This window comes from Hyperoodon ampullatus, assembly GCF_949752795.1.
Source record: "Hyperoodon ampullatus genome assembly, chromosome: 7".
In the NCBI taxonomy this organism is placed as follows: Eukaryota; Metazoa; Chordata; class Mammalia; order Artiodactyla; family Ziphiidae; genus Hyperoodon; species Hyperoodon ampullatus.
The window spans coordinates 5,020,212-5,046,970 of record NC_136920.1 but is presented as its reverse complement, the minus strand read 5'-3'; the positions used below and the strand labels follow the sequence as shown (position 1 = coordinate 5,046,970).

The following is a 26,759-nucleotide window of genomic DNA, read 5'->3' as shown; positions in this document are numbered from 1 at the left end:
TTGTTTTTTTAATATTGAGCTGCATGACCTGTTTATATATTTTGGAGATTAATCCTTTGTCCATTGATTTGTTTGCAAATATTTTCTCCCATTCTGAGGGTTGTCTTTTCGTCTTATGTTTGGTTTCCTTTGCTGGGTAAAAGCTTTTAAGTTTCATTAGGTCCCATTTGTTATTTTTTGTCTTTATTTCCATTACTCTAGGAGATGGATCAAAAAAGATCTTGCTGTGATATATGTCAGAGGGTTCTTTCTCTGTTTTCCGCTAAGAGTTTTATAGTGTCCGGTCTTAAATTTAGGTCTCTAATCCATTTTGAGTTTATTTTTGTGTATGGTGTTAGGGAGTGTTCTAATTTCATTCTTTTACATGTAGCTGTCCAGTTTTCCCAGCACCACTTATTGAAGAGATTGTCTTTTCTCCATTGTATATCCTTGCCTCCTTTGTCATAGATTAGTTGACCACAGGTGCATGGGTTTACCTCTGGGTTTTCTGTCTTGTTCCATTGATCGATATTTCTGTTTTTGTGCCAGTACCATATTGTCTTGATTACTCTAGCTTTGTAGTATAGTCTGAAGTCAGGGAGTCTGATTCCTCCAGCTCCGTTTTTTTCCCTGAAAACTGCTTTGGCTCTTCGGGGTCTTTTGTGTCTCCATACAAATTTTAAGGTTTTTTGTTGTAGTTCTGTAAAAAATACCATTGGTAATTTGATAGGGATTACACTGAATCTGTAGATTGCTTTGAGTAGTATAGTCATTTTCACAATATTGATTCTTCTATTCCAAGAACATGGTATATCCCTCCATCTGTTGGTATCACCTTTAATTTCTTTCATCAGTGTTTTATAGTTTTGTGCCTACAGGTCTTTTGTCTCCCTAGGTAGGTTTATTCCTAGGTATTTTATTCTTTTTGTTGCAGTGGTAAATGGGAGTGTTTCCTTAATTTCTCTTTCAGATTTTTCATCACTAGTGTATAGGAATGCACAAGATTTCTGTGCGTTAATTTTGTATCCTGCAGTTTTACCAAATTCATTGATTAGCTCTAATAGTTTTCTGGTGGCATCTTTAGGATTCTCTATGTATAGTGTCATGTCATCTGCAAACAGTGACAGTTTTACTTCTTCTTTTCCAATTTGTATTCCTTTTATTTCTTTTTCTTCTCTGATTGCCGTGGCTAGGACTTCCAAAAGTTTGTTGAATAATAGTGGTGAGAGTGGACATCCTTGTCTTGTTCCTGATCTTAGAGGAAATGACATCAGTTTTTCACCATTGAGCATGATGTTTGCTGTGGGTTTGTCGTATATGGCCTTTATTTATGTTGAGGTAGGATCCCTGTATGCCCACTTTCTGGAGAGTTTTTATCATCAGTGGGTGTTGAATTTTGTCAGAAGCTTTTTCTGCCTCTATTGAGATGATCATATGGTTTTTCTCCTTCAATTTGTTAATATGGTGTACCACATTGATTGATTTGCGTATATTGAAGAATCCTTGCATCCCTGGGATAAATCCCACTTGATCATGGTGTATGATCCTTTTAATGTGTTGTTGGATTCTGTTTGCTAGTATTTTGTTGAGGAATTTTGCATCTATATTCATCAGTGATATTGGTCTGTAATTTTCTTTTTTTGTAGTATCTTTGTCTGTTTTTGGTATCAGGGTGATGGTGATGGCCTCATAGAATGAGTTTGGGAGTGTTCCTTCCTCTGCAGTTCTTTGGAAGAGTTTGAGAAGGATGGGTGTTAGCTCTTTTCTAAATGTTTGATAGAATTCACCTGTGAAGCCATCTGGTCCTGAACTTTTGTTTGTTGGAAGATTTTTAATCACAGTTTCAATTTCATGGCTTGTGATTGGTCTGTTCATATTTTCTATTTCTTCCTGGTTCAGTCTTGGAAGGTTATACCTCTCTAAGGATTTGTCCATTTCTTCTAAGTTGTCCATTTTATTGGCATAGGGTTGCTTGTAGTAGTCTCTTAGGATGCTTTGTATTTCAGTGGTGTCTGTTGTAATTTCTCCTTTTTCATTTCTAATTTTATTGATTTGAGTCCTCTCTTTTTCTTGATGAGTCTGGCTAATGGTTTATCAATTTTGTTTATCTTCTCAAAGAAACAGCTTTTAGTTTTATTGATCTTTGCTATTGTTTTCTTTATTTCTATTTCATTTATTTCTGCTCTGATCTTTATGATTTCTTTCCTTCTGCTAACTTTGGGTTTTATTTGTTCTTTGTCTAGTTCCTTTAGGTGTGAGGTTAGATTGTTTAATTGAGATAATTCTTGTTTCTTTCTTTCTTTTTTTTTTTTTTTTTTTGAGAAAGGTAATTTGAGAGAAGTTAGGAAGAAAGATCTTGAGGATTAGGTGGATTACTAGAGAAAGGCACCTGCTGAAAAATGCTCTAGGTAGGGAGACATAAGAAAACATAAGATATTTAATATTTCAGGTTGATATTGTTGGCGTGTTGTAATTCTTATCCATTATCCTGAATCTTTCATTTACAAAATGCTAATAATAATAGCTGGTTTTAGTTGATTTCTTTGTAGAAGGGGCGTAATGAAGAAAAAGTCGGGTAGAGAGAAAAGAGCAATTGCAGAAGCAATGATAGATAAATAAATAAGAATATAGTAGGAGAAGGAATTCAGAATTAAAGGTGCCTGGACAATATAAATTCCTCAATAATTCTCAGCAATAATGAAGAGAGTGCTGGTTTCACACTATATGTGAGCTATTTTAAGTGGATATTAGAGGAAGATTTGGGGCTACTCAGGATACCCAAAACATCTGACATCTATCATTCATCTTTGGTACTAGTTAGAGATATTAAGCACAAAATATTGCTGTGTTACAAAAACTGATAATTTAGTGTAATACGAATGTAAAATGAGGTAAGCAAAAAAATAATCTTTTTTTCTGTATCTCACAGTAAGTAGCATGTGGACTTCAAATTAGGCACATCTAACTGGATTATCACACTGAGAGAGATTATAAAATGTGCTTGTCTTAGCTCTGGTTGCTATAACAAAGTACTAGACCGGGTGGCTTTAAACCACAGACATTTATTTCTCATAGTTCTGGAGGCTGAGAAGCTCGAGATTAGGGTGGCAGCATGGTCTGGTTCTGGTGAGGGCCTTCTTCCTGCCTTGTAGGTAGATGGCTGTCTTCTTGCTGGATCCTCACATGGCTGAGAGAGAGGAAACTTTTCTTGTTTCTTGAGGTAGGCTTGTATAGCTATAAACTTCCCTCTTAGAACTGCTTTTGCTGCATCCCATAGGTTTTGGATTGTCATGTTTTCATTGCCATTTGTCTCTTGGTATTTTTTATTTCCTATTTGATTTCTTTAGTGATCTCTTGGTTATTTAGTAACGTATTGTTTAGCCTCCATGTGTTTGTGTTTTCTACGTTTTTTTCCATGGAATTGATTTCTAATCTCATAGTATTGTGGTCAGAAAAGATGCTTGATATGATTTCAGTTTTCTTAAATTTACTGAGGCTTGATTTGTGACCCAAGATGTGATCTATCCTGGAGAATATTCTATGAGCTCTTGAGAAGAAAGTGTAATCTGCTGTTTTTGGATGGAATGTCCTATAAATATCAATTAAATCTGTCTGGTCTATTGTGTCATTTAAAGCTTGTGTTTACTTACTAATTTTCTGTTTGGATGATCTGTCCATTGGTGTAAGTGAGGTGTTAAAGTCCCCCACTATTATTGTGTTACTGTCCATTTCCTCTTTTATAGCTGTTAGCAGTTGCCTTATATATTGAGGTGCTCCTATGTTAGGTGCATATATATTTATAATTGTTATATCTTCTTCTTAGATTGATCCCTTGATCATTATGCAGTGTCCTTCCTTGTCTCTTGTAACGTTCTTTATTTTAAAGTCTGTTTTATCTGATATGAGTATTGCTACTCCAGCTTTCTTTTGATTTCTATTTGCATGGAATATCTTTTTCTATCCCCTCACTTTCAGTCTGTATGTGTCCCTAGGTCTGAAGTGGGTCTCTTGTAGACAGCATATATATGGGTTTTGTTTTTGTATCCATTCAGCGAGCCTGTGTCTTTTGGTTGGAGCATTTAATCCATTCATGTTTAAGGTAATTATTGATATGTATGTTCTTATTACCATTTTCTTAATTGTTTTGGGTTTGTTTTTGTAGGTCCTTTTCTTCTCTTGTGTTTTCCACTTAGAAGTTCCTTTAGCAGTTGTTGTAGAACTGGTTTGGTGGTGCTGAAGTCTCTTAGCTTTTGCTTGTCTGTAAAGCTTTTGATTTCTCCATCAAATCTGAATGAGAGGGCCTCCCTGGTGGCGCAGTGGTTGAGAGTCCGCCTGCCGATGCAGGGGATGCGGGTTCGTGCCCCGGTCCGGGAGGATCCCATATGCCGCGGAGCGGCTGGGCCCGTGAGCCATGGCCGCTGGGCCTGCGCGTCCGGAGCCTGTGCTCCGCAACGGGAGAGGCCACAACAGTGAGAGGCCCGCATACCACAAAAAAAAAAAAAAAAAAAAAAAAAAAAAAAAAATCTGAATGAGATCCTTGCCGGGTAGAGTAATCTTGGTTGTAGGTTCTTCCCTTTCATGACTTTAAATATATCATGCCAGTCCCTTCTGGCTTGTAGAGTTTCTGCTGAGAAATCAGCTGTTAATCTTATGGGAGTTTCCTTGTATGTTATTTATCATTTTTCCCTTGCTGCTTTCAATCAATTTTTTTTTGTCTTTAATTTTTACCAATTTGATTACTGTGTGTCTCGGCATATTTCTCCTTGGGTTTATCCTGTATGGGACCCTCTGTGCTTCCTGGACTTCGGCGGCTATTTCCTTTCCCGTGTTCGGGAAGTTTTCGACTATAATCTCTTCAAATATTTTCTCGGGTCCTTTCTCTCTCTTCTCCTTCTGGCACCCCTATAATGCGAATGTTGTTGCATTTAGTGTTGTCCCAGAGGTCTCTTAGGGTGTCTTCATTTCTTTTCATTATTTTTTTCTTTATTCTGTTCTAGTGTATTTTTCATTTCAGTTATGGTGTTGTTCATCTCTGTTTGTTCTTTAATTCTTGTAGATCTTTGTTAAACATTTCTTGCATCTCCTTGATCTTTGCCTCCATTCTTTTTCCGAGGTCCTGGATCATCTTCACTATCATTATTCTGAATTCTTTTTCTGGAAGGTTGCCTATCTCCACTTCATTTAGTTGTTTTTCTGGGGTTTTATCTTGTTCCTTCATCTGGTACATAGCCCTCTGCCTTTTCATTTTGTCTGTCTTTCTGCGAATGTGGTTTTTGTTTCACAGGCTGCAGGATTGTAGTTCTTCTTGCTTCTGCTGTCTGCCCTCTGGTGGATGAGGCTATCTAAGAGGCTTGTGGAAGATTCCTGATAGGAGGGACTGGTGGTGGGTAGAGCTGGCTGTTGCTCTGGTGGGCAGAGCTCAGTAAAACTTTAATCCGCTTGTCTGCTGATGGGTGGGGCTGGGTTCCCTCCTGTTGGTTGTTTGGCCTGAGGAGACCCAACACTTGAGCCTACCCCGGCTCTTTGGTGGGGCTATTGGCAGACTCTGGGAGGGCTCACCCCAAGGAGTACTTCCCAGAACTTCTGCTGCCAGTGTCCTTGTCCCCACGGTGAGACACAGCCACACCCTGCCTCTGCAGGAGACCCTCCAGCACCAGCAGGTAGGTCTGGTTCAGTCTCCCCCGAGGTCACCGCTCCTTCCCCTGGGTCCCGATGCGCACACTACTTAGTGTGTGCCCTCCAAGAGTGGAGTCTCTGTTTCCCCCAGTCCTGTTGAAGTCCTGCAATCAAATCCTGCTAGCCTTCAAAGTCTGATTCTCTAGGAATTCCTCCTCCCTTTGCCAGACCCCCCAGGTTGGGAAGCCTGACGTGGGGCTCAGAACCTTCACTCCAGTGGGTGGACTTCTGTGGTATAAGTGTTCTCCAGTTGTGAGTCACCCACCCAGCAGTTATGGGATTTGATTTTGTTGTGATTGTGCCCCTCCTACCGTCTCACTGTGGCTTCTCCTTTGTCTTTGGATGTGGGGTATCTTTTTGGTGAGCTCCAGTGTCTTCCTGTTGATGATTGTTCGGCAGTTAGTTGTGATTCTGGTGTTCTCGCAAGAGGGAGTGAGCGCACGTCCTTCTGCTGCACCATCTTCCCTCATTGTCCACCATTCCTCTTTCTGGTGTGCAGATTGTCCCATTTGGCCAGTGGGTCCCTTTAAGCTGGCTTCTGTGTCCTTTTGCTGCGTCCCCATCCATTTTGACTTCTCTCTAGCTGTGTGGCACAGGCGATGTTCCATTTTCCCTTGAACTTTCCTTTCCCCAGATCTGGAATCTACATTTATGCAAGGAGGCCTGTATCTTTTAGTTGGGACAGAGATTTAAAAACCAAAATATAAATCCCATCTGCCATTATTCCTAGACCTTTCAGTGGCCAGAGCTAGAGATGTGTGTTTGTGTATATGTTTAGTATTTACATACAGTTTTGTATGTACACAGTTACATGTGTTTTGTACACATACATGGTGCTCCATGTTAGTGGCTGGGATTGGAGTTAAAGGTAAAATGAGTGCCTGCTTGTTGTGTTCAGCTTGCCTGCATTGCTGTCTTACAGAAGGTGGGGGAGAACTCTAGGTCTGCGCTGCCTTTTGAGTTGGGTGAGGGCCCTGAGTTTGGGTTTCCGTACAGTGTTGCTGAGAGGGAATCTTTTCAATACAGAGCCTGTGCCGCGAGCCAGGTGTGAGCCAGTCTGCGGCACAGCTGACCTCCCTCTCAGCGTTGTGTTTGTTCTTCGGGAGTCGGTACAGTGTGTGTGAGCTGTCGAGGTCGCAGGGCAGAGGGGCAGGGGCTCCTGGGAGGAGGCAGGTTTGGGCAGGAGGGCAAGGTGGGTGAAGGTGGAGGCAAAGAGCGCCTGGAAGGTCTGGTGCCCCCAGGGAGCTGGTGGGAGTCGCGCTTTCCTGAGCTGGGGCACAAATGCGCACTGATTGAGCCACAGGCAGCTTGTCCCCATCCTTGGCTTCCGGGAGGGAGGTAGACTGCCTGAACTTAGCAAGTGACAGTGTCCCCAGTGGGGAGACCGGGGCTTCTACTGCTGAGGTGAGGAGCAGAGCTCTCCAGGTACCCTCGGTGTATTTATCACCATCCGCTTGGGTGGTTAACAGAGAGTATCAAATGCCTTTACAGATAAAGATTTTTGAAACAGATGTGTTTAAGAAGCTACTTGCTATATTTACAAATTAAAGTAGATAAGCAAAAGTAGTAGATAAGTGTTTGTGATTTTCAACTCTTGGCTGTCGTGGGGTGGGTGTATTTTAAATTTTTTGGCTTTGTTTTTTTTTTTAACTCTTAATAGAAAAGCTCGCAGACCAGGTGATGCAGAATCCTCAAGTTTTGGCAGCTTTACAGGAACGACTTGACAGTGTCTCCCACACTCCTTCAAGCTACATCGAGACGTAAGTATGCCGTGAGTGAGAGGACGCAACTTTAAGAAACAAAGAAAAAACCTCTCCTGGTTCCTTAGACTAGGAATAAGTATGTTTTTCATTCAGTAGACCTTGCCTGCTGAGAGCCAGGCTCTGGGGTCCCGAAGGTGAGTGCTGGGGTCAGAGCCTGGTAGAGGCTACAGGCCTGTGGCCAGGGTAGTGCGGTGTGTCAAGTTATGGGCGAGTGTACGGTGCCAGCCTGTAGGGTGAGAGGCCTTCACAGGTCCCATGAGCAGGCAGACTGGGGCGTCAGCAGGGGGCGGAGGTACAGGCAGATGGGGGCAGTGCTTTCTCTTCATTGTGGCTCCTGGTTCGCTAAGAGACCCAGTCCTGCCCAGCTCACCTACGTGAGCCTGCAACACCGAAACGTGGCTTATTTGGACGAGGTCTGTGTCTTGGTTGTACTGCACAGTGAACACCATAAGGATGCCCACCCTTCAAGCCCTTGGACTGCTCTTCTCGGGGCCTGGCTGTCTTCCTGCAGAGGGATGAGCTGCTCCGGGCTTCCCTCCTACAGTCAGTGCACGGCTGGGTCTCAGAGTGTCACCCCGCACACACACTGGCTGTCCCACGCGGGGCTGGGGATGTTGTCACAGAGGGGGCACGCTTGGGGTCTGCTCTGCCCGTAGAGAGGGTTCTTTCGGGGGGTGACCTAGTGGGGAAGGTTCTGTGAAGTGTTTGCAGACTAGATCAGTGGGGTGTGGTGATGCTGGGTGCAGGTAGGAGAGCTGAGCGTGAGTGGTGGTTTCTAGTTTCTGGCTTCAGAAACTGGGTGAATGGGGTGGCATTCGCTGAGAGGAAATGGGGGAGGGGAACAAGGTTTTGTGCGATAGAATTAGTTCCACGTTCCATGCTGTACGTGACGTGCCTGTTGTGGGGAGAAGAATGGTGTGTGGTTACTCTTACTGTTTGGAGGCTGGCTGGGGAGGATATCTGGGTTCAGCTGGCTTAGAGGTCCTTGTATTTTTACTCCATTAGGAAGATTTGAAAGTTAGGAAATAACGTTAGGTTGTGTAATTAGTGTAGAAAAGAAGTACAGATGTTAATGTATTCAGTGTTAGTAAATTCACTCTGCTTTTTCCTTGTTCTCTCACTAGCAGTAGGTTCTAGAGCGGTTTCTGTAGTTGGCAGTCTGTAGTGAAGGACCTTTGTCGAAACTGAGGTTGCCATGGGTATGATTATACCAGGACAGGGTCCTTTGTGATTCAAGGCTTTTCCACTACAATTGACCCTATGTATCCACGGGTTCCCTGGATTGTACATCTGCAGATTCAACCAACTGCGGATCAAAAATATTGGGGGAAAATTTTTCCAGAAAGTTCCAGAAAGCAAAACTTGAATTTGCCGCACGCCAGCAACTATTTACATAACATTTACATTGTATTAGGTATGGTAAGCAATCTAGTGCTGATTTATAGTATATGGGAGGATGTGCTTAGTGTGCAAACACTATACCATTTTATATAAGGGACTTGAGCATCCATGGATTTTGATACCCGCAGGGTTCTGGAACCAGTCCCCCTTGATGGCTGTGTTTTCTAAATCATGCTGTGCTTGGGAGCTGCCTGGTACTGTATACCATTAGACTAATGCCAGCCCTGCCCTTGAGGAGTCAGCCCACATGGAGGAGGACTCAGAGGGCAGGACCCAGGCCCACCAAGGGGGATAGTGTGGGTCTTTGTGGGGCCCAGGAGTCTGCTCTTTTTTTTTTTTTTAATTAATTTATTTGGTTGCGCCGGATCTTAGTTGCGGCAGGCGGGCTCCTTAGTTGCGGCATGTAGGATCTAGTTCCTGACCAGGGATAGAACCTGGGCCCCCTGCATTGGGAGAGCAGAGTCTTAACTAACCACTGCACCACCAGGGAAGTCCGCAGGAGTCTGCTCTTTGTTCCAGATTGTGACTAAGGGCTTCAGGTTAAACAAATGATTTTAATGGGTTTAAAATGTTTTTTCCCTTCTGATTTATAAAAGTAAGGCATACAAACTAAAATGTTGCTTAGAGGGTAAAAAGTATCAAAGGGCTAAGGAGCTGGTAGTTGTCTGACTCTAGACTAGAATGCACGCCTTGTCTCTGTTGTTTCTGGTTTTTCCCTTGCTGTGTCAGCAAGAGCTTGTCCTGTGGTGCTGAGTATTCCTTGAGGACATGGTTGTGGACAGGCCCTGTTTTAATTCTGCTCATCTTGTCATTGTTCCCAGTCTTTCACTTTTACAAATAATATATCACTGGTCACTCCAGCACATAAACATTTGGTTATTTCCTTAGGATAAATTCTTAGAAGTAGATGCAAAGAATATTTTCAAGGTTCTTGTTTACCCTTAAGAAAGATGAGTCAATTAGAGGGCCTCTGCCCTCAGCCTCATCAAACCTGGGAATTTTAAAAATTTTCTTCTCTCTTTTATTTAAAAAAAATTTTTTTGGCTACACCTCGAGGCTTGCGGGATCTTACTTCCCTGACCAGGGGTTGAACCAGGCCCTCAGCAGTGACAGTGCAGAGCCCTAACCACTGAACCGCCAGGGAAGTGCCCCCTGGGAATTATTTTTTAATTGCCAATTTGGTAAGGAAAAGATAGCAGTTCTTTTAAATTTACATTCTTGGGCTTCCCTGGTGGCGCAGTGGTTGAGAGTCCGCCTGCCAATGCAGGGGACACGGGTTCGTATCCCGGTCCGGGAGGATCTCACATGCCACGGAGCGGCTGGGCCCATGAGCCATGGCCGCTGAGCCTGCGTGTCCAGAGCCTGTGCTCCACAACGGGAGAGGCCACAACAGTGAGAGGCCCGCGTAAGGCAAAAAATAAATAAATAAATAAATATACATTCTTTTCGATATTTCATGAGATTGGACCTTTCTTCCGTATTTCATTATTTGTATTTTTTGTGAATTATCTTTCAGTTTCCTCCTCCGCCACCACCCTGCTTTTGGTGGGGGGGGCGGGGAGGTGGTGTTTGTCCTTAATGATTTTTAGGAGCTCTTTTTCACGGTAAGGGTGTTAATTCTATGTTAACATTAATTTATTTTAGTAAAAAATAAGCATGCCGCCTTATTTTGCAGTCATATGGATGTTTTATTTTTTATTCCCTCTCTTTTAGTTTACCCAAAGCAGTAAAAAGAAGAATCAACGCACTGAAACAACTTCAGGTGAAATGTGCTCATATAGAAGCCAAGTTCTATGAAGAAGTTCATGACTTGGAAAGAAAGTATGCAGCATTATACCAGCCTCTCTTTGACAAGGTAAGGAACTCTGTTAGTAAACTTAATTAGTATATTTCAGAAAGTTCTTCAGGCAAAACATCCAGATGTACCCAGTGAATCATTGAATGTTACTCTTTTTTTTTAACGTTCATTGGCGTATAATTGCTTTACAATGGTGTGTTAGTTTCTGCTTTATAACAAAGTGAATCAGTTACACATATACATATGTCCCCATATCTCCTCCCTCTTGCCTCTCCCTCCCACCCTCCCTATCCCACCCCTCTAGGTGGTCACAAAGCACGAGCTGATCTCCCTGTGCTATGCGGCTGCTTTCCACTAGCTATCTGTTTTTACATTTAGTAGTGTATATATGTCCATGCCACTCTCTCACTTCGTCCCAGCTTACCCTTTCCCCTCCCAGTGTCCTCAACTCCATTCTCTATGTCTGTGTCTTTATTCCTGTTCTGCCCCTAGGTTCTTCAGAACCACTTTTTTTTTAGATTCCATATATATGTGTTAGCATACGGTGTTTGTTTTTCTCTTTCTGACTTCACTCTGTATGACAGAGACTAGGTCCATCCACCTCACTACAAATAACTCAATTTCGTTTCTTTTTATGGCTGAGTGATACTCCATTGTATATATGTGCCACATCTTCTTTATCCATTCATCTGTTGATGGACACTTACATTGATTCCATGTCCTGGCTATTATAAATAGAGCTGCAATGAACATTGTGGTACATGACTGTTTTTGAATTATGGTTTTCTCAGGGTATATGCCCGGTAGTGGGATTGCTGGGTCGTATGGTAATTCTATTTTTAGTTTTTTAAGGAACCTCCTCGCTGTTCTCCATAGTGGCTGTATCAATTTACATTCCCACCAACAGTGCAAGAGGGTTCCCTTTTCTCCACACCCTCTCCAGCATTTATTGTTTGTAGATTTTTTGATGATGGCCATTTTGACCGGTGTGAGGTGATACCTCATTGTAGTTTTGATTTGCATTTCTCTAATGATTAGTGATTTTGAGCATCCTTTCATGTGTTTGTTCACAATCTGTATATCTTCTTTGGAGAAATGTCTATTTAGGTCTTCTGCCCATTTTTGGATTGGGTTGGTGTTTTTTTTTTTGTTTTTTTTTTGTTTTTGGTGGTACGCGGGCCTCTCACTGTTGTGGCCTCTCCCGTTGTGGAGTGCAGGCTCAGCGGCCATGGCTTACGGGCCCAGCCGCTCCACGGCATGTGGGATCTTCCCGGACTGGGGCATGAACCTGTTTTCCCTCCATCGGCAGGCGGACTTTCAACCACTGCGCCACCAGGGAAGCCTGTTTTTTTTTGATATTGAGCTGCATGAACTGCTTGTAAATTTTGGAGATTAATCCTTTGTCAGTTGCTTCATTTGCAAATACTTTCTCCCATTCTGAGGGTTGTCTTTTCATCTTGTTTATGTTTTCCTTTGCTGTGCAAAAGCTTTGAAGTTTCATTAGGTCCCATTTCTTTATTTTTGTTTTTATTTCCATTTCTCTAGGAGGTGGGTCAAAAAGGATCTTGCTGTGATTTATATCATAGAGTGTTCTGCCTATGTTTTCCTCTAAGAGTTTGATAGTGTCTGGCCTTACATTTAGGTCTTTAATCCATTTTGAGTTTATTTTTGTGTATGGTGTTAGGGAGTGTTCTAATTTCATTCTTTTGCATGTAGCTGTCCAGTTTTCCTAGCACCACTTACTGAAGAGGCTGTCTTTTCTCCATTGTATATTCTTGCCTCCTTTATCAAAAACAGGGTGACCGTAGGTGCGTGGGTTTATCTGGGCTTTCTATCCTGTTCCATTGATCTGTATTTCTGATTCTGTGCCAGTACCATAGTGTCTTGATTACTGTAGCTTTGTAGTATAGTCTGAAGTCAGGGAGCCTGATTCCTCCAGCTCCGTTTTTCTTTCTCAAGATTGCTTTGGCTCTTCAGGGTCTTTTGTGTTTCCATACAAATTGTAAAGTTTTTTGTTCTAGTTCTGTGAAAAATGCCATTAGTAGTTTGATAGGGATTGCATTGAATCTGTAGATTGCTTTGGGTAGTATAGTCATTTTAATAATGTTGATTCTTCCAATCCAGGAACACGGTATATCTCTCCATCTGTTTGTATCATCTTTAATTTCTTTCATAATTTTCTTTTAATTTCTTTAATTTCTTATAGTTTTCTGCATACAGGTCTTTTGTCTCATTAGGTAGGTTTATTCCTAGGTATTTTATTCTTTTTGTTGCAGTGGTAAATGGGAGTGTTTCCTTAATTTCTCTTTCAGATTTTTCATCACTAGTGTATAGGAATGCAAGAGATTTCTGTGTGTTAATTTTGTATCCTGCTACTTTACCAAATTCATTGATTAGCTCTAGTAGTTCTCTGGTAGCATCTTTTGGATTCTCTACATATCATATCATGTCATCTGCAAACAGTGACAGCTTTACTTCTTTTCCAATTTGGATTCCTTTTATTTCTTTTTCTTCTCTGATTGTTGTGGCTAAAACTTCCAAAGCTATGTTGAATAATAGTGGTGAGAGTGGACAACCTTGTCTTTTTCCTGATCTTAGAGGAAATGGTTTCAGTTTTTCACCACTGAGAATGATGTTGGCTGTGGGTTTGTCATATATGGCCTTTATTATGTTGAGGTAAGTTCCCTCTGTGCCTACTTTCTGGAGGGTTTTTATCATAAATGGGTGTTGAATTTTGTTGAAAGCTTTTTCTACATCTATTGAGATGATCATATGTTTTTTCTCCTTCAGTTTGTTAATGTGGTGTATCACATTGATTGATTTGTGTATATTGAAGAATCCTTGCATTCCTGGGATAAACTCCACTTGATCATGGTGTATGATCCTCTTAACGTTCTGTTGGATTATTTGCTAGTATTTTGTTGAGGATTTTTGCATCTATGTTCATCAGTGATATTGGCCTGTAGTTTTTTTCTCTGTGACATGTTTGTCTGGTTTTGGTATCAGAGTGATGGTGGCCTCATAGAATGAGTTTGGGAGTATTCATCCTTCTGCTATATTTTGGAAGATTTTGAGAAGGATAGGTGTTGGCTCTTCTCTAAATGTTTGATAGAATTTGCCTGTGAAGCCATCTGGTCTTGGGCTTTTGTTTGGAAGATTTTTAATCACAGTTTCAATTTCAGTGCTTGTGATTTGTCTGTTTATATTTTCTATTTCATCCTGGTACAGTCTCGGAAGGTTGTGCGTTTCTAAGAACGTTTCCATTTCTTCCACGTTGTCCATTTATTGGCATATAGTTGCTTGTAATACATGATCCTTTGTAATTCTGCAGTGTCAGTTATTCTCCTTTTTCATTTCTAATTCTATTGATTTGAGTCTTCTCCCTTTTTTTCTTGATGAGTCTGGCTGATGGTTTTACAATTTTGTTTTATCTTCTCAAAGAACCAGCTTTTAGTTTTATTGATCTTTGCTGTGGTTTTCTTCATTTCTTTTTCATTTATTTCTGATCTGATCTTTATGATTTCTTTCCTTCTGCTAATTTTGGGGGGTTTTTTGTTCTTCTTTCTCTAATTGCTTTAGGTGTAAGTTTCGGTTGTTTAGTTGAGATGTTTCTTGTTTCTTTTTTTTCTTTTTTCTTTTTTGCAGTACACGGGCCTCTCACTATTGTGGAAAGAAAAGAAATGAAATTTATTAAAATTAAAAATAAAAAATAAATTATTAAAAATAAAAAAAAGTTTAAAGTAATTTAAAAAGAAGAAAGAAAGAAGAGAGCAACCTAACCAAAAAACAAATCTACCAATGATAGCAAGTGCTAAAATCTATACTTAAAAAAAAAAAAAAAAAAAAGGACAGACAGAACCCTAGGACAGATGGTAAAAGCAAAGCTATACAGACAAAATCACACAAAGAAGCATACACATACACACTCACAAGAGGAGAAAAAGGAAAAATATATATATATATCTACATATATTAAAAAAGAAGGAAGACAGCAACCAAATGAATAAACAAATCTACCAGTGATAATAAACTCTAAATAGTAAACTAAGATAAACATAAAACCAGAAACAAATTAGATGCAGAAAGCAAACCCCAAGTGTACAGTTGCTCTCAAAGTCCATCGCCTCAATTTTGGGATGATTTGTTGTCTGTTCAGGTATTCCACAGATGCAGGGTACATCAAGTTGATTGTGGAGATTTAATCTGCTGCTTCTGAGGCTGCTGGAAGAGATTTCCCTTTCTCTTCTCTGTTCGCACAGCTCCCGGGGTTCAGCTTTGTATCAGCCCCACTTCTGCATATAGGTCGCCTGAAGGTGTATCGGTCATAACAGGACAGGGTTAAAGGAGCAGCTGATTTGGGGGCTCTGGCTCACTCAGGCTGGGGGGAGGGAGGGGTACGGAATGTGGGGTGAGCCTGCAGCGGCAGAGGCCGTCGTGACATTACAACAGCCTGAGGCATGCCGTGTGTTCTCCCGGGGAAGTTGTCCCTGGATCACAGGACCCTGACAGTGGCGGGCTGCACAGGCTCCCAGGAGGGGCGGTGTGGATAGTGACCTGTGCTTGCACACAGGCTTCTTGGTGGCAGCAGCAGCGTTTGCATCCCACGCCCGTCTCGGGGGTCCGCGCAGATAGCCGCGGCTCGCACCCGTCTCTGGAGCTCGTTTAGGCGGTGCTCTGAATCCCCTCTCCTCGCGCACCCCGAAACAATAGTCTCTTGCCTCTTAGGCAGGTCCAGGCTTTTTCTCGGACTCCCTCCTGGCTAGCTGTGGCGCACTAACCCCCTTCAGGCTGTGTTCATGCAGCCAACCTCAGTCCTCTCCCTGGGATCTGACCTCCCAGCCCCCACCCGTCCGGCGGTGAGCAGACAAGCCTCTCGGGCTGGTGAGTGCTGGTCGGCACCGATCCTCTGTGCGGGGAATCTCTCCGCTTGGCTCTCTGCACCCCTGTTGCTGCACTCTCCTCCGTGGCTCTGAAGCTTCCCCCTGCCCACCCCCTGTCTCTGCCCGTGAAGGGGCTCTTAGTGTGTGGAAACCTTTCCTCCTTTACAGCTCCCTCCCAGAGGTGCAGGTCCCGTCCCTATCCTTTGGTCTGTGTTTTTTCTTTTTTTCTTTTGCCCTACCCAGGTACGTGGGGAGTTTCTTGCCTTTTGGGAAGTCTGAGGTCTTCTGCCAGCGTTCAGTAGGTGTTCTGTAGGAGTTGTTCCATACGTAGATGTATTTTTGATGTCTTTGTGGGGGGGAAGGTGATCTCCACATCTTACTCCTCTGCCATCTTGAAGGTCTCCCTGAATGTTATTCTTTAAGCCTCAAAACTTAGAATCTTAAGCTATAAAAGCACCCAGTTTTCAGTCTTTTTATACACATTATTTACAAGTTCACTGTCTTTACTCTCAAGTTTTTGAGTAACTGAATGTAACGGTAAGAAGATCTTGTTTTTACTTAGAGAAGGGAATTCATCACTGGTGATGCTGAGCCGACAGATGCAGAATCCGAATGGCACAGTGAAAATGAAGAGGAGGACAAATTGGCCGTAAGTTTTTTTTTTTAATGAGCGCCACTTGTGTTCTGTTTTAATGCTGTTAGAAATAAGATGGTTTGGGGTGGTGATCTAGTGGTTAGGATTTTGCGCTTTCACTGCCGTGGCCTGGGTTAAATCCCTGAAATCCCTGGTCTGGGGAACTGAGATCCCGTGCAGCGCAGCTGGTGGGGAAAAAAAAGAAATTTGATGGTGTTCTTTCACAAAGGAAAGAGCTCCTAACAGTAGGTGCGGCTTCAGCCTTAGGTTGGGTGTTTAGATTTCTTTATGACAGTGAAACCGGACAGCTTGGTTGTGTTAGTTAATGTGGTGAGCCAGACACAGTCCCCTTTCTCAGCCGTCTGTGGCACCTCTGCACAGTGGTACAGTGAGATGAGGGATCAGGGGAGTGGAGATTAAAACATCAGAAAAAGTCTTAGTCGAGAGAAAGCAAAGACCCACGAGGGAGAGCACAGCTGTGTCTAGAAGGGCAGGTACTAGAGGGTGGGCTGTGGTGGGGAGAGCATACTGGAAACATCCATGCCATCCTGCTCGGGGACCAGCAGTGACAGTGAAGTAGCCCCAGTGCATCTCGCCACTTTACATTGGTAAATGGTCCTTTTGGTGATGTGCCCTGTCCATCACCTGCTTGCAGCGTTTTCTTGGTGACGGGTATCATTCCAGTGCCACGGAAAGTCCCAACGTGACAAGGTAAACTTTGTTGACCTGATTTTACATTTGGGAGTGGCTTTTCTATCCTAGAGTATAAACTTCTGGGGGTTTTTTGTTTTTGTTTTTTTAAGTGTATGTTACTTTTGGTAGCTATATATCTTTCTGATATTTTAAAAACATGTAGAATCTGGCGTAGTTGAAGCCATGCCTGTGGATCAGTATAGTTGTGAATCAGTTCTTCATTGTGCGAGGAAAATCTGCCCTTGTTAACTTAAAAAGCCCCTTGTGATCATGTCCTCCTAAGAATCACATGTCAGGCCTGTGATGTTAGAAAAGACTACCCTCCTCGTGGCCACATCGCCTTCCTCGTCACCCCCCTGATGTTTGCATGGTGCCTCTGTCCCGACATCTCCGTATCATTGGACATGCAGCTTGCGGGGCAGTTTCTTGTTGCTGGAGATCCTGGAGTATCCCCCTGGTGGTTATCCCAGGATGGACAGCGAGCCAGTGCTGGACAGCCTTCCCCAAGTCGGGGGCATTGTATCAGCTCTTCAGCTCTTTTCCCCTTGATCTAAAATTACATCATGGAGTTACATCTGGCTGGAATGCCTTAAATGCTTTGTTCCTCAGAGACGTTGGAAATTGTGATGGGCACAGTGGTCTTGGAGATGCAGTTTCAAAGAGCAAGGGTTTTTGATAGAAGTTTACATGGGATTCTGAAAATATGGTCTGTATTAAGCCATTCAGTTATTTGTAAAGTTGTTGCTTCATGATAAGTATCCAATTTTGCATCTTTATTTTTCTAGGGAGACATAAAAAATAAAGCAGTCATAGCAGAAAAAGAAGCAGCAGCAGCAGAAGAGCCAAACCCAAAAGGAATTCCAGAGTTCTGGTTTACCATCTTCAGAAATGTAGATATGCTAAGTGAATTAGTTCAGGTAAGCACACAGGCACATTCCCACTTTATAGAAGACATTATTTATTTGTGAACTTTCAACAGCATGTCTAGCAGTTGTTGTTTGTGGGTGGAAAGGCGCCTTCTGTGTAACTCAGAGGAGTCAGGGTCCCCAGGAGGCCTGGCTGCAGCTGGAGCCCCCGTGTGCCCTCGTGTAGCGGCCCTCAAGGAAAGGCCTGCCACACGGAACCTCAGCCGAGCTTAGGGTCACTTTGTCTCCTGTAAAGTGTCTGTTGTCTCACCCCAGGAAGCTTGTTAACAGATTCCAGACCCTTCTCTACCTCACAGTGATGTGGACAAGCGAGACGCATGAGGACAAGGGGCGGGAGTGGAGGAGTTGATACTGAGTGGTGAAGTGTGTGTGCGTGTGTGTGTACACGTGTACCCATGAGTGCGTTTACACACAGGCTCACGCTCACTGGCACGCAGTCTTCTGTTTTGATTGATTTTTGGAATTTGAAATGGGCCTGTTGTGCCGCCTTGCTAGTTGTACAAATATTTAACAAGTTGCTAATAAATTCTAATCATTTTCCTTGAAAAAGTCTTTTTTTTTGCCACACGCGGGCCTCTCACTGTTGTGGCCTCTCCTGTTGCGGAGCAACAGGCTCCGGACGCGCAGGCTTAGCGGCCATGGCTCACGGGCCCAGCCTCTCCGCGGCATGTGGGATCCTCCCGGACCGGGGCACGAACCCATATCCCCTGCATCGGCAGGCAGACTCTCAACCACTGCGCCACCAGGGTAGCCCGAAAACGTCTTTTTTTTTTTTTTTTTAAATGGGAATGGTCAAACTTTCTTTGTCTTGCCTTGTTGAGCTTTCTCTAATGAAATGGTGAACCAATTAAAAGGTAACAAATGTGACTTTGCCTGAGCTCAGTTATGGTAGAAGTTTCCAGAATTCAGAAATAGATACTGCTCAGAAGCCCACAGAGGGGGCCATCTCTGCATTTGGGCTTATTCCAGATGGGTCAGCACAGTGCTTTTATATCAGAACACGGCCACAGGTGGCATGCAGCTAGCTCGCTCTACTGCAGTTTGCAGAGGTTTCACAGCTGCAGTTACAATGGTTCTGGAGAGTTGCTGCGTTGCTACGTCTGCTGCCTGCCTTGTTCAGTGCTTATCTGTAAGCCAGAACTGAAGAAAAGGTAGAGGGGATGCGTTTCTTACTCCCCTTCCAGACGGGGGGAACATTTAAAATACATGACTTAACAATAGCCTGTGTTTTATCGTCTCATATGAAAAGGTGCGGTTTAAGAATACTAGACCATTGGGAATTCCCGGCGTTCCAGTGGTTAGGACTTGGCACTTTTACTGCCAGGGCCTGGGTTCAGTCCTTGGTTCGGGAACTAAGATCCCATAAGCTGAGCGGCGTGGCCAAAAAAAAAAGAAAAGAAAGAAAGTACACTAGACCAAGAATACTAGAAGACTAGAACGCCATGAGCCAGAAATTTATTGGGAAAATTGAGTAATATATGCTAGAACCAGATTCTCACCCTGCCTGTACGTTAGTCACTTGGGCAACTTTTAAAACTAAATAGCAGGGCTTCCCTGGTGGCGCAGTGGTTGGGAGTCTGCCTGCCGATGCAGGGGACACGGGTTCGTGCCCCGGTCCGGGAAGATCCCACATGCCGCGGAGCGGCTAGGCCCGTGAGCCATGGCCGTTGAGCCTGCGCATCTGGAGCCTGTGCTCCGCAATGGGAGAGGCCACAACAGTGAGAGGCCCGCGTATCGGAAAAAAAAAAAACAAAAAAAACAAAACTAAATAGCAGCATCAGTGCCTCCCCACCCACAGGTCAGCGAGAGTTTGAGGTGTTTGTAGAAGCTCTCTGATGATTCCGATGTACCCCAAGGGTTGAAAATCCCCATGCCGGCAGAGCACATGGAGAAGGGTGTGTGTACCTGTCACTGGGACGTCTCGTGGAAGTGCAGGCTCTGAGTCAGTAGGTCTGGGTGGGGCCTGAGGATCTTCGTTTCTGGTGTGTCCCCCAGGTGATGCCCGTGCTGCAGGTTGGGGGCGCACTGTGAGTGGTGGCAGGGGTGTCTTGAGGTAGGCTTTTTGGTGCCGGTTAGGCGACTTGATTGGGAGACCTGGCTCCTGGTGTTGCCTGGCCAGCCAGTTAGTAACCCAGGGATGGCGCTGCTGCTTTGTCTGTAGCATTTCTTTGGTTTCAAGTACAGTCAGCTGTACTTGAATGAGGTGTCTCTTCCGTTCTCCCAACACCTCTGTCTTAGTGTCAGTGCTTCAGTATTTATGTCACAGAGTGTCTCGCTGCTTTTTGTCTTACAGTTGTAAAAAGACATGTCATTTTTTGAGTCCTCATTTAGTATGCAGAGAGTGATGAAATGTGGTTTGGGCCGTTTATAACCCGAAGCAAGTAATGGTAGTAGGTTCCATTTTGGTCAGACATCAAATCCCAAAGGTGGGTTTGGCTGTAGGTCCTTGGGTTCTCTGTTGGTGGTGGCCAAGATAGGTCCAAAAGCAGAGTTTTGAAATTTAGGGAGAGCAGCTTTAAATCAGTCCCTGAGTTGCTTCCACTGTTGGCCCTGAGTTTTGAGCCTGCTAACTTAGGGCTTTCCGTTGTGGTCTGGGCCATAGAAGGTCCTTGGCCCTCAAGGCATGAGGCTGTTGGAAGAGATCAAGAACATAATGGCCATCTCCTGGCTCTGGGGTGGTGTCAGTGGGTGCTGCTAGCTTGACTGCAGTGAGCTTGAAGATCCCAGTGCGGCGTATTTGGAAAACATACTGGTGATACATTCGCCTTGGCGATTCTAGAACTAGGCATACGTGCTCAGTCAGTGATACACGTGATCTTGGAGCCAAGTGTTTTCTGGTTCTAGAATTTAGGATTTGACATCTCAGACTGATGTGGCCTTCTTTGGAAACTGCTTTGGACTTAACTTTTTGTCTAGAGACTTGGAAGGTGCCTTTGTTACTGCTTTTTTTTTTGGTTTGTTCTATGCAGGCAGACCTCGGAGACATTGTGGGTTTGGTTCCAGACCCCTGCAATAAAGTGAATGTAGCATTAAAGTGAGTCACATGAATTTTTTGGTTCCCTGGTGCGTCATAAAAGTTAGGTTTACGCTATACTGTAATCTATTACGTGTGCGATAGCATTATGTCTCAAAAATGTACGTACCTTAATTTAAAAATACTTCATTGCTAAAAAATCCTAACCATCGTCTGACAATGCAGGGTTGTCATAAACCTTCAATTTGCAACAAGAACAAAACAAAAACAAAAAGAAACCAAAAAACCCACCAAAATATCTGTGAAGCACAGTAAAGTGAAGTGCATTAAACGAGGCCTGTGATGTAGAAAGAATTTAAAATTGGGAAGTTGGTAGTTATCAGGCTCAGCGGAACCTCAGGAAATCCTTTTGGTCCAGTCCCCAGACTTCCAGGGTGAGGTGACTGTTTCACAAATAAAGCACCTCTCGTGAGTATGTGGTCACTGGGTTTCAGGTCCTGTGATTTTTTTTTTTTCTGAGTTTTTCTCAGTTGGCCTTTCTCAAATGACAGGCCCTGGTGAACTCTGTGTTTGCATAACGATGACTCGTAAAGGCACAGAGCCGTCGTTAGGAGCTGTTCCATAGTGCCTGCCGTTAGGTCTCAGGCTTGCTTTGTGAGTGTCCTTGACTGTGTGTGTCGTTGGATTTGGGATATTTATCACCAGGTGCCCTAAGCAGGGGGAATTGGCTGCCAAGATCAATAGCTTGTCCAGGCATTTCTTCTGATTCTGTCTCTTAGGAGATGCTGAGGACCAGCAGTCTTAATTGATGGCATTTTTGACCCCGTCTATACTGGCAGCTGGTGGGGCTGTGAAATCAGTCAGGGCTCTTGCCCCTGGCAATGAGCGCGATACCCTTCTGGCTTGGCATTGGTGGTTACCAGTGCTCCGTGCCAGACAAAGGTGGCACCTCATTGCTGCCACCCTAAGACTGCTAGTGACTGAACAGATTTGGGTGGCTTCCTGGGAGTGACAAGGACAGAGTTCCAACAGGGCTAATTATCCAGTATCTAGGAGTAGATGCAACAGTGACTCAGTGAGAACATGTGTGTTGTCTGTAAAAGCTCACCAGAACTTTCTTTTCTTCTCTTTATGGTTAGGAATATGATGAGCCAATCCTGAAACACCTGCAGGACATCAAAGTGAGATTTTCAGACCCTGGACAGCCTATGGTGAGTACTGATTGTTTGAACTCCTGGCTGGTGTCAGAAAGGGTCAGGCCACTAAGGGTAAAGGGCTTGGAGCCAGAAATCCACACCCGGCCACTCACTTGTTGGGTGACTGGAGTGAGACGCGTATTCTCACATTGCATCCCTGGGCCTCACCCGGCAGTGTGCACAGCCGGACAGTAACTCAGCCCACCAGCTGCTCGGGGGCAGGCGCAGGAGTCAGGCGCAGGAGGGGACACCTTGGACGTGGCGTCCACTGTGCCATGCTGTGGTTTCTGGGCTAGTTTGTTTCCTCTGTCAGATGGGGTGATGTCATCCTTCTAAGCGTCTCCCAGGTTTGTGGGGTGGAATGTATGTAAAATAGGCTGCAAAGGATGGTTGGTACGTATTCAAATATAAGCAGCACTTTAACAGAAATCCAAGATACTAGTGAAGGAAATGTACTAGGTTTTACCTTTAAGAATCACTGCAGATAGATAAGACTGAAAAAATGTTTCCCTGCTCTTTGATTTGTCTTGAAACACATCTTTCCAGAATACTTGCTCTCGTAGGCTGCCTGCCAGTTAGTGAGGGGAGTTTGACCTAAGCCAGCCTGTCCTTTTCTGTGAAGCAGCCTTGAGACGGTGATGCCTGAGCTGGGGTCCTCGGGGAGCACTGTTCGTGACCTCCCGGTCTGCCTGTGGCTGGTGGGTTCCATTCCAGTGCCACAGCAATTCCAGCACCACACAACTGACCGCCTGCCTGGTGGCTCTTGGTTTCAGGTCTTGAAGGCACAGTGCCTGAGGGCCGTGGGGCTGAGGCCCGGTCTCTTCCCACTTCCCCACCACAGAGCAGTGTGAGCGGGATTCCCTCTACCCTGGCCTGCGGGTGATACCTGCTGGGGGCAAGGCGTGGGGGCACACACACCTGTATCTGTCCCTTTCCTGGTCTGCTGCACTCTGGAGGTGACATTCACACATCCCTCTGCAGGTGGGGTGTGGGCACCAGCTGGAGTGATGCCTGCTCACAGGTTGGGAGTCACTCTGGTAGCTGAGGGAGCCCCTTCTTTCCTACCGCACCCAGGTTATTGCAGTGCCTTCCTCTTGTCAGTTTCTTCCCAGTGATCACTCCTCACCTGTGCGAGGCTTGGCCACAGCATCCCCTAGAGGCCTCCTGTGGCAGAGTGCTGTAGTTTGCTGTGATGGGTGTGAATTCTCTTTCCCTCTGTGTGTGTGTGTGTGTGTGTGCGCGCGCGCACACACACACACCTGTTTGATGATTTCCTTGGTCCATTCCCTTTCTTCCTCAACCCATCTGTCTTATATTTTCCTCGGTCTCTTCCGTGGCTCATAGACAGGCTTGAGCCCTAGCTGTCGTAGACTGTAAGCCATTGTGAAAGTCATATGTGCTTGTATAAGAAAACTTAGAAAGTACAGAGAAGTGTACAGGACGCTCTGCTCTCTGTCTTTTAGAGATAACTATCAGCAGCTTAGTGAATTTACCCATAGTCTCTGCCCTTTTAAAAATTATTATGAAATGGGGGCTTCCCTGCCTGCCAGTGCAGGGTACACAGGTTCGAGCCCTGGTCCGAGAGGATCCCACATGCCGCGGAGCAACTAAGCCCGTGTGCCACAACTACTGAACCTGAGTTCTAGAGCCCGTGAGCCACAACTGCTGTGCTCATGTGCCACAACTACTGAAGCCTGTGCGCCTAGAGCCCATGCTCCGCAGCAAGAGAAGCCACCGCAATGAGAAGCCCACGCACCGCAACAAAGAGCAGCCCCCGCTCGCCACAACTAGAGAAAACCCGCACAGCAGCAGAGACCCAACGCAGCAATCAATCAATCAATCAACAAATAAATAAGTAAAATATCTAAAAATGAAACCACCTTACTTCAGAGTGAAACACAGCCAGGGCGTTTGCCCCTCCCCAGGGACACTCTCCAGGGTCACCATGTTTGTACCTCAGTAAAGTGGAATCCCTGTGTGTGGACAGTGTTGCACTGCTCTCTTCAACTCGTGTAGGCCCTACGGGGTGGAAAATAGTTGCTGCATTTGTTGGCTATAAAAAGGTTCAACATTCTCCAGAATATGCCACTGCCACCACCACCCCGTTATAAATTGTTGCATTATGATCAGCTTACTTGTGCCCCAAGCTGTTGTTTAAATTTCTGATGATTTCCTCAGTTTAGGTTCCTTTTAGTGTAATTACTGGGTCGAAGGAGACAAACCTTTATAAGGCCCAAAGGTGGTTCAATTTACACTCCTGATGATGCTAGTAGTAATCTTTTTACACTTTTCTTTTTGTAATAATAACATTTTTTCTTTCTATTTTGAAATAATTTCAAAATAGAGCAGCACTGCAGCAACAGTACAGAGAATCCCCGTATGGCGTTTGCCTGGATTTGAGTTGTCTGCTTTGACCACATGGGCAGTGTTGCCTGGGGACCACCTCCCCTCTTTTCAGCACAAGTGTCGGCAAAGACAGTAGCAGCCATGTTTACTTTGCTGGGCAGAAGAGATGGAACTTTACACTTAATTGCGAGTGTGGCTGGGCATTTGTCATATGTTCATGGCTGACTTGGCTGTAGGGGGGTGTGAATGAGGTCGCTCCGTCCTTGGACCCTTTTCTGTTGGACTGTTAGATACTTTCTTTAAATCATCCCCAGTTGAGTTTGACTCGTTCTTGACTAAACAGAGGCCTAGGGAAAGAAGGAAAAGTAGGAAAATATGAAGAAAGGAAGTAGCACCCTTGGTTTGGAGAAATGGCAGGAGAAGGAAGTGGGGGAGAGAGAGAGGAGGAAAATAAATAATTCTGTCCATATCTATATGGACGTAATGAAGGACGGAATAGAACAGTGCCATTCGTTAGCCCAGCCCAGTCCCCAGGGTGGGTCATCCACACCTGTGGTCACCACCCTCAACAGTTCTCAAGTAATAGCCGTCTCCACTGACTGAAGTCCAAGATAAAGATGGGGTTTATGGGGTCTGGGGTCAGGTTCAGGAGAGCCATGGAGAAGGATTCCACCGATGTTCTGATTCCCCACAGCTGCCTTCCTGTCCTCGCTGCACTTTGGTTTTGCCAGACTAGTGACTTGTGGCTGTTGACCTCCCTTCCCCTCCAGCCCACACCACGCTGGCAGGGGTCAGCGGAGACCTGGCCAGATCCCTGCCGTCCCTTCTGAACACTGACAGGACTGCCTCCGGTCCTCTTGGCCACTTGTGTCTGTACTTCCCAGGCCCTTGTGGCCCTTCTCTTCCTCATCCCCCTCTTGGGAGACTTCTTATTTCACTTGCCCTTGTGGAAGTGGCTTGTTTTTAGTCTTCTTAATTTTTTTCTCATCTGATGGTTGTACCATCACAATAAAGATAGAAAGAGCTGACGTTTAGCAGGTGACGCCTGTGAACCTGGCCCTGCTCTGAGCGCTGCCGTAGACTGATCCTCGGGTGAGCTCCTGGAAAGAAAGGGGTATTCATTCCAGTTTGCAGGTGAGGAAGCGAAAGCACAGGGACGCCGGATAGCTTCCCAGAATCACACAGCGCTGACAGACAGGCTGTCCAGACCCAGAGCCGGTCCTTTAGACTGTCTCTGTTATTTACTTCCCCCAGGTTGTCTAGTCAGAAGGGCTGAGGTCAGTATCTTTGCACACACTGCTGCATCCATCCAGGTATCTTTCTGAAATAGGACGCATTCCTCAAGACAGAATTATTGGGTCGCAGAATGTTTTTTATTTTCTTAATTTTTTTATGTTGCCAAGTTGCCCTTCACAAAGCCCTTCACAGTGTATGAGCCCCTGGCTTCCCAAGACACTTGCCAGTACCGTGTGTTCTTTGGACATTTTGCCCAGAAAGGGGGCGTCTCATTTTATTTTTCATTTATTTTGTTACTTTGCACACGAATATCTTCTGATTTGTTACCGCTGCTCTGTACACCCCTTTGTCCATTCCTCCCATGCGTGTCTCTAGGTCTGAAGAGTGCTTTGGGGGTGAAGGGTGAACTTGTCCTTGGTGCGGTTTGAAGAGGCCCAGGCAGTGCCTCCCCTTCTCTCCCCACGTGGAGTCTTGGCCCTTTCGCTGCGCGGCAGAGAAGGAGCTGCTCTGCCCAAGAGAAAGGAGAGGGGGACAGGGCTCTGCTGCCGCCTTCTGCCTCCAGACCCCCCCACCCTGCTGTGCTCTTGGGGAAGGGAGGGTGGGGCAGCAGGGAGAAGCCACACCTCAGGAGAGCTTGTCCTCCCTGGGAGGGGAGGTGGCAGGGGCCCTAAGGGTGATGGGTATTGGCCCGCCTGCCGCTGTGCTTTAACTTTGTGCTGGTGGTTTCGCAGTCAACAGGTTCTTATGTGGCAATACCTGTTGAGCTTTTCAGTCATGGTTTCTGCCTGTGGTGTCATGCTTAAGGAAGAGCTGGGTTCCAGTAAGCACCGTGTGATTCATAAAGTCGGGTGCTAGTCATTCATAGATTTTAAGTGGTGCTTAGCCCAGTTTTTGTCTTTTTTTCCAGTCTTTTGTATTAGAGTTCCACTTTGAACCCAACGACTACTTTACCAATTCAGTCCTGACAAAAACGTACAAGATGAAGTCAGAGCCAGATAAGGCCGATCCCTTTTCTTTTGAAGGTCCTGAAATAGTTGACTGTGACGGGTAAGGAAATGCCATTTCAACTTCTTTTTCTGAAACAAAAGCAGGAGATGGTTTTACAACTTTACAAGTAAGATGGAAGTTAGGAATAAAGCAGAAAGCCTTTAATCTGTTTAAAAGCCCAAAAGACAAAGATGTAAATTAAAGAGTCTCTCTGGGAATATGATGGCTGGCGCTGGGAAATGTATCATGTGGTTACATGGGCCAGGGTTT

At 44.7% G+C, this 26,759-nt stretch overlaps 1 protein-coding gene across 1 annotated transcript in view; it reads left to right on the top strand.

The window, feature by feature from the left end:
* Window positions 1-26,759, top strand: part of NAP1L4 (nucleosome assembly protein 1 like 4) — a 43,694-nt gene that overhangs the window by 3,070 nt on the left and 13,865 nt on the right. The window contains exons 3-8 of the mRNA XM_079708076.1: window positions 7,316-7,415; window positions 10,533-10,674; window positions 16,060-16,146; window positions 17,610-17,741; window positions 21,864-21,935; window positions 26,410-26,549. Of these exons, the coding sequence (XP_079564202.1) occupies window positions 7,316-7,415; window positions 10,533-10,674; window positions 16,060-16,146; window positions 17,610-17,741; window positions 21,864-21,935; window positions 26,410-26,549 (673 nt within the window). The remainder of the gene's footprint in view (window positions 1-7,315; window positions 7,416-10,532; window positions 10,675-16,059; window positions 16,147-17,609; window positions 17,742-21,863; window positions 21,936-26,409; window positions 26,550-26,759) is intronic.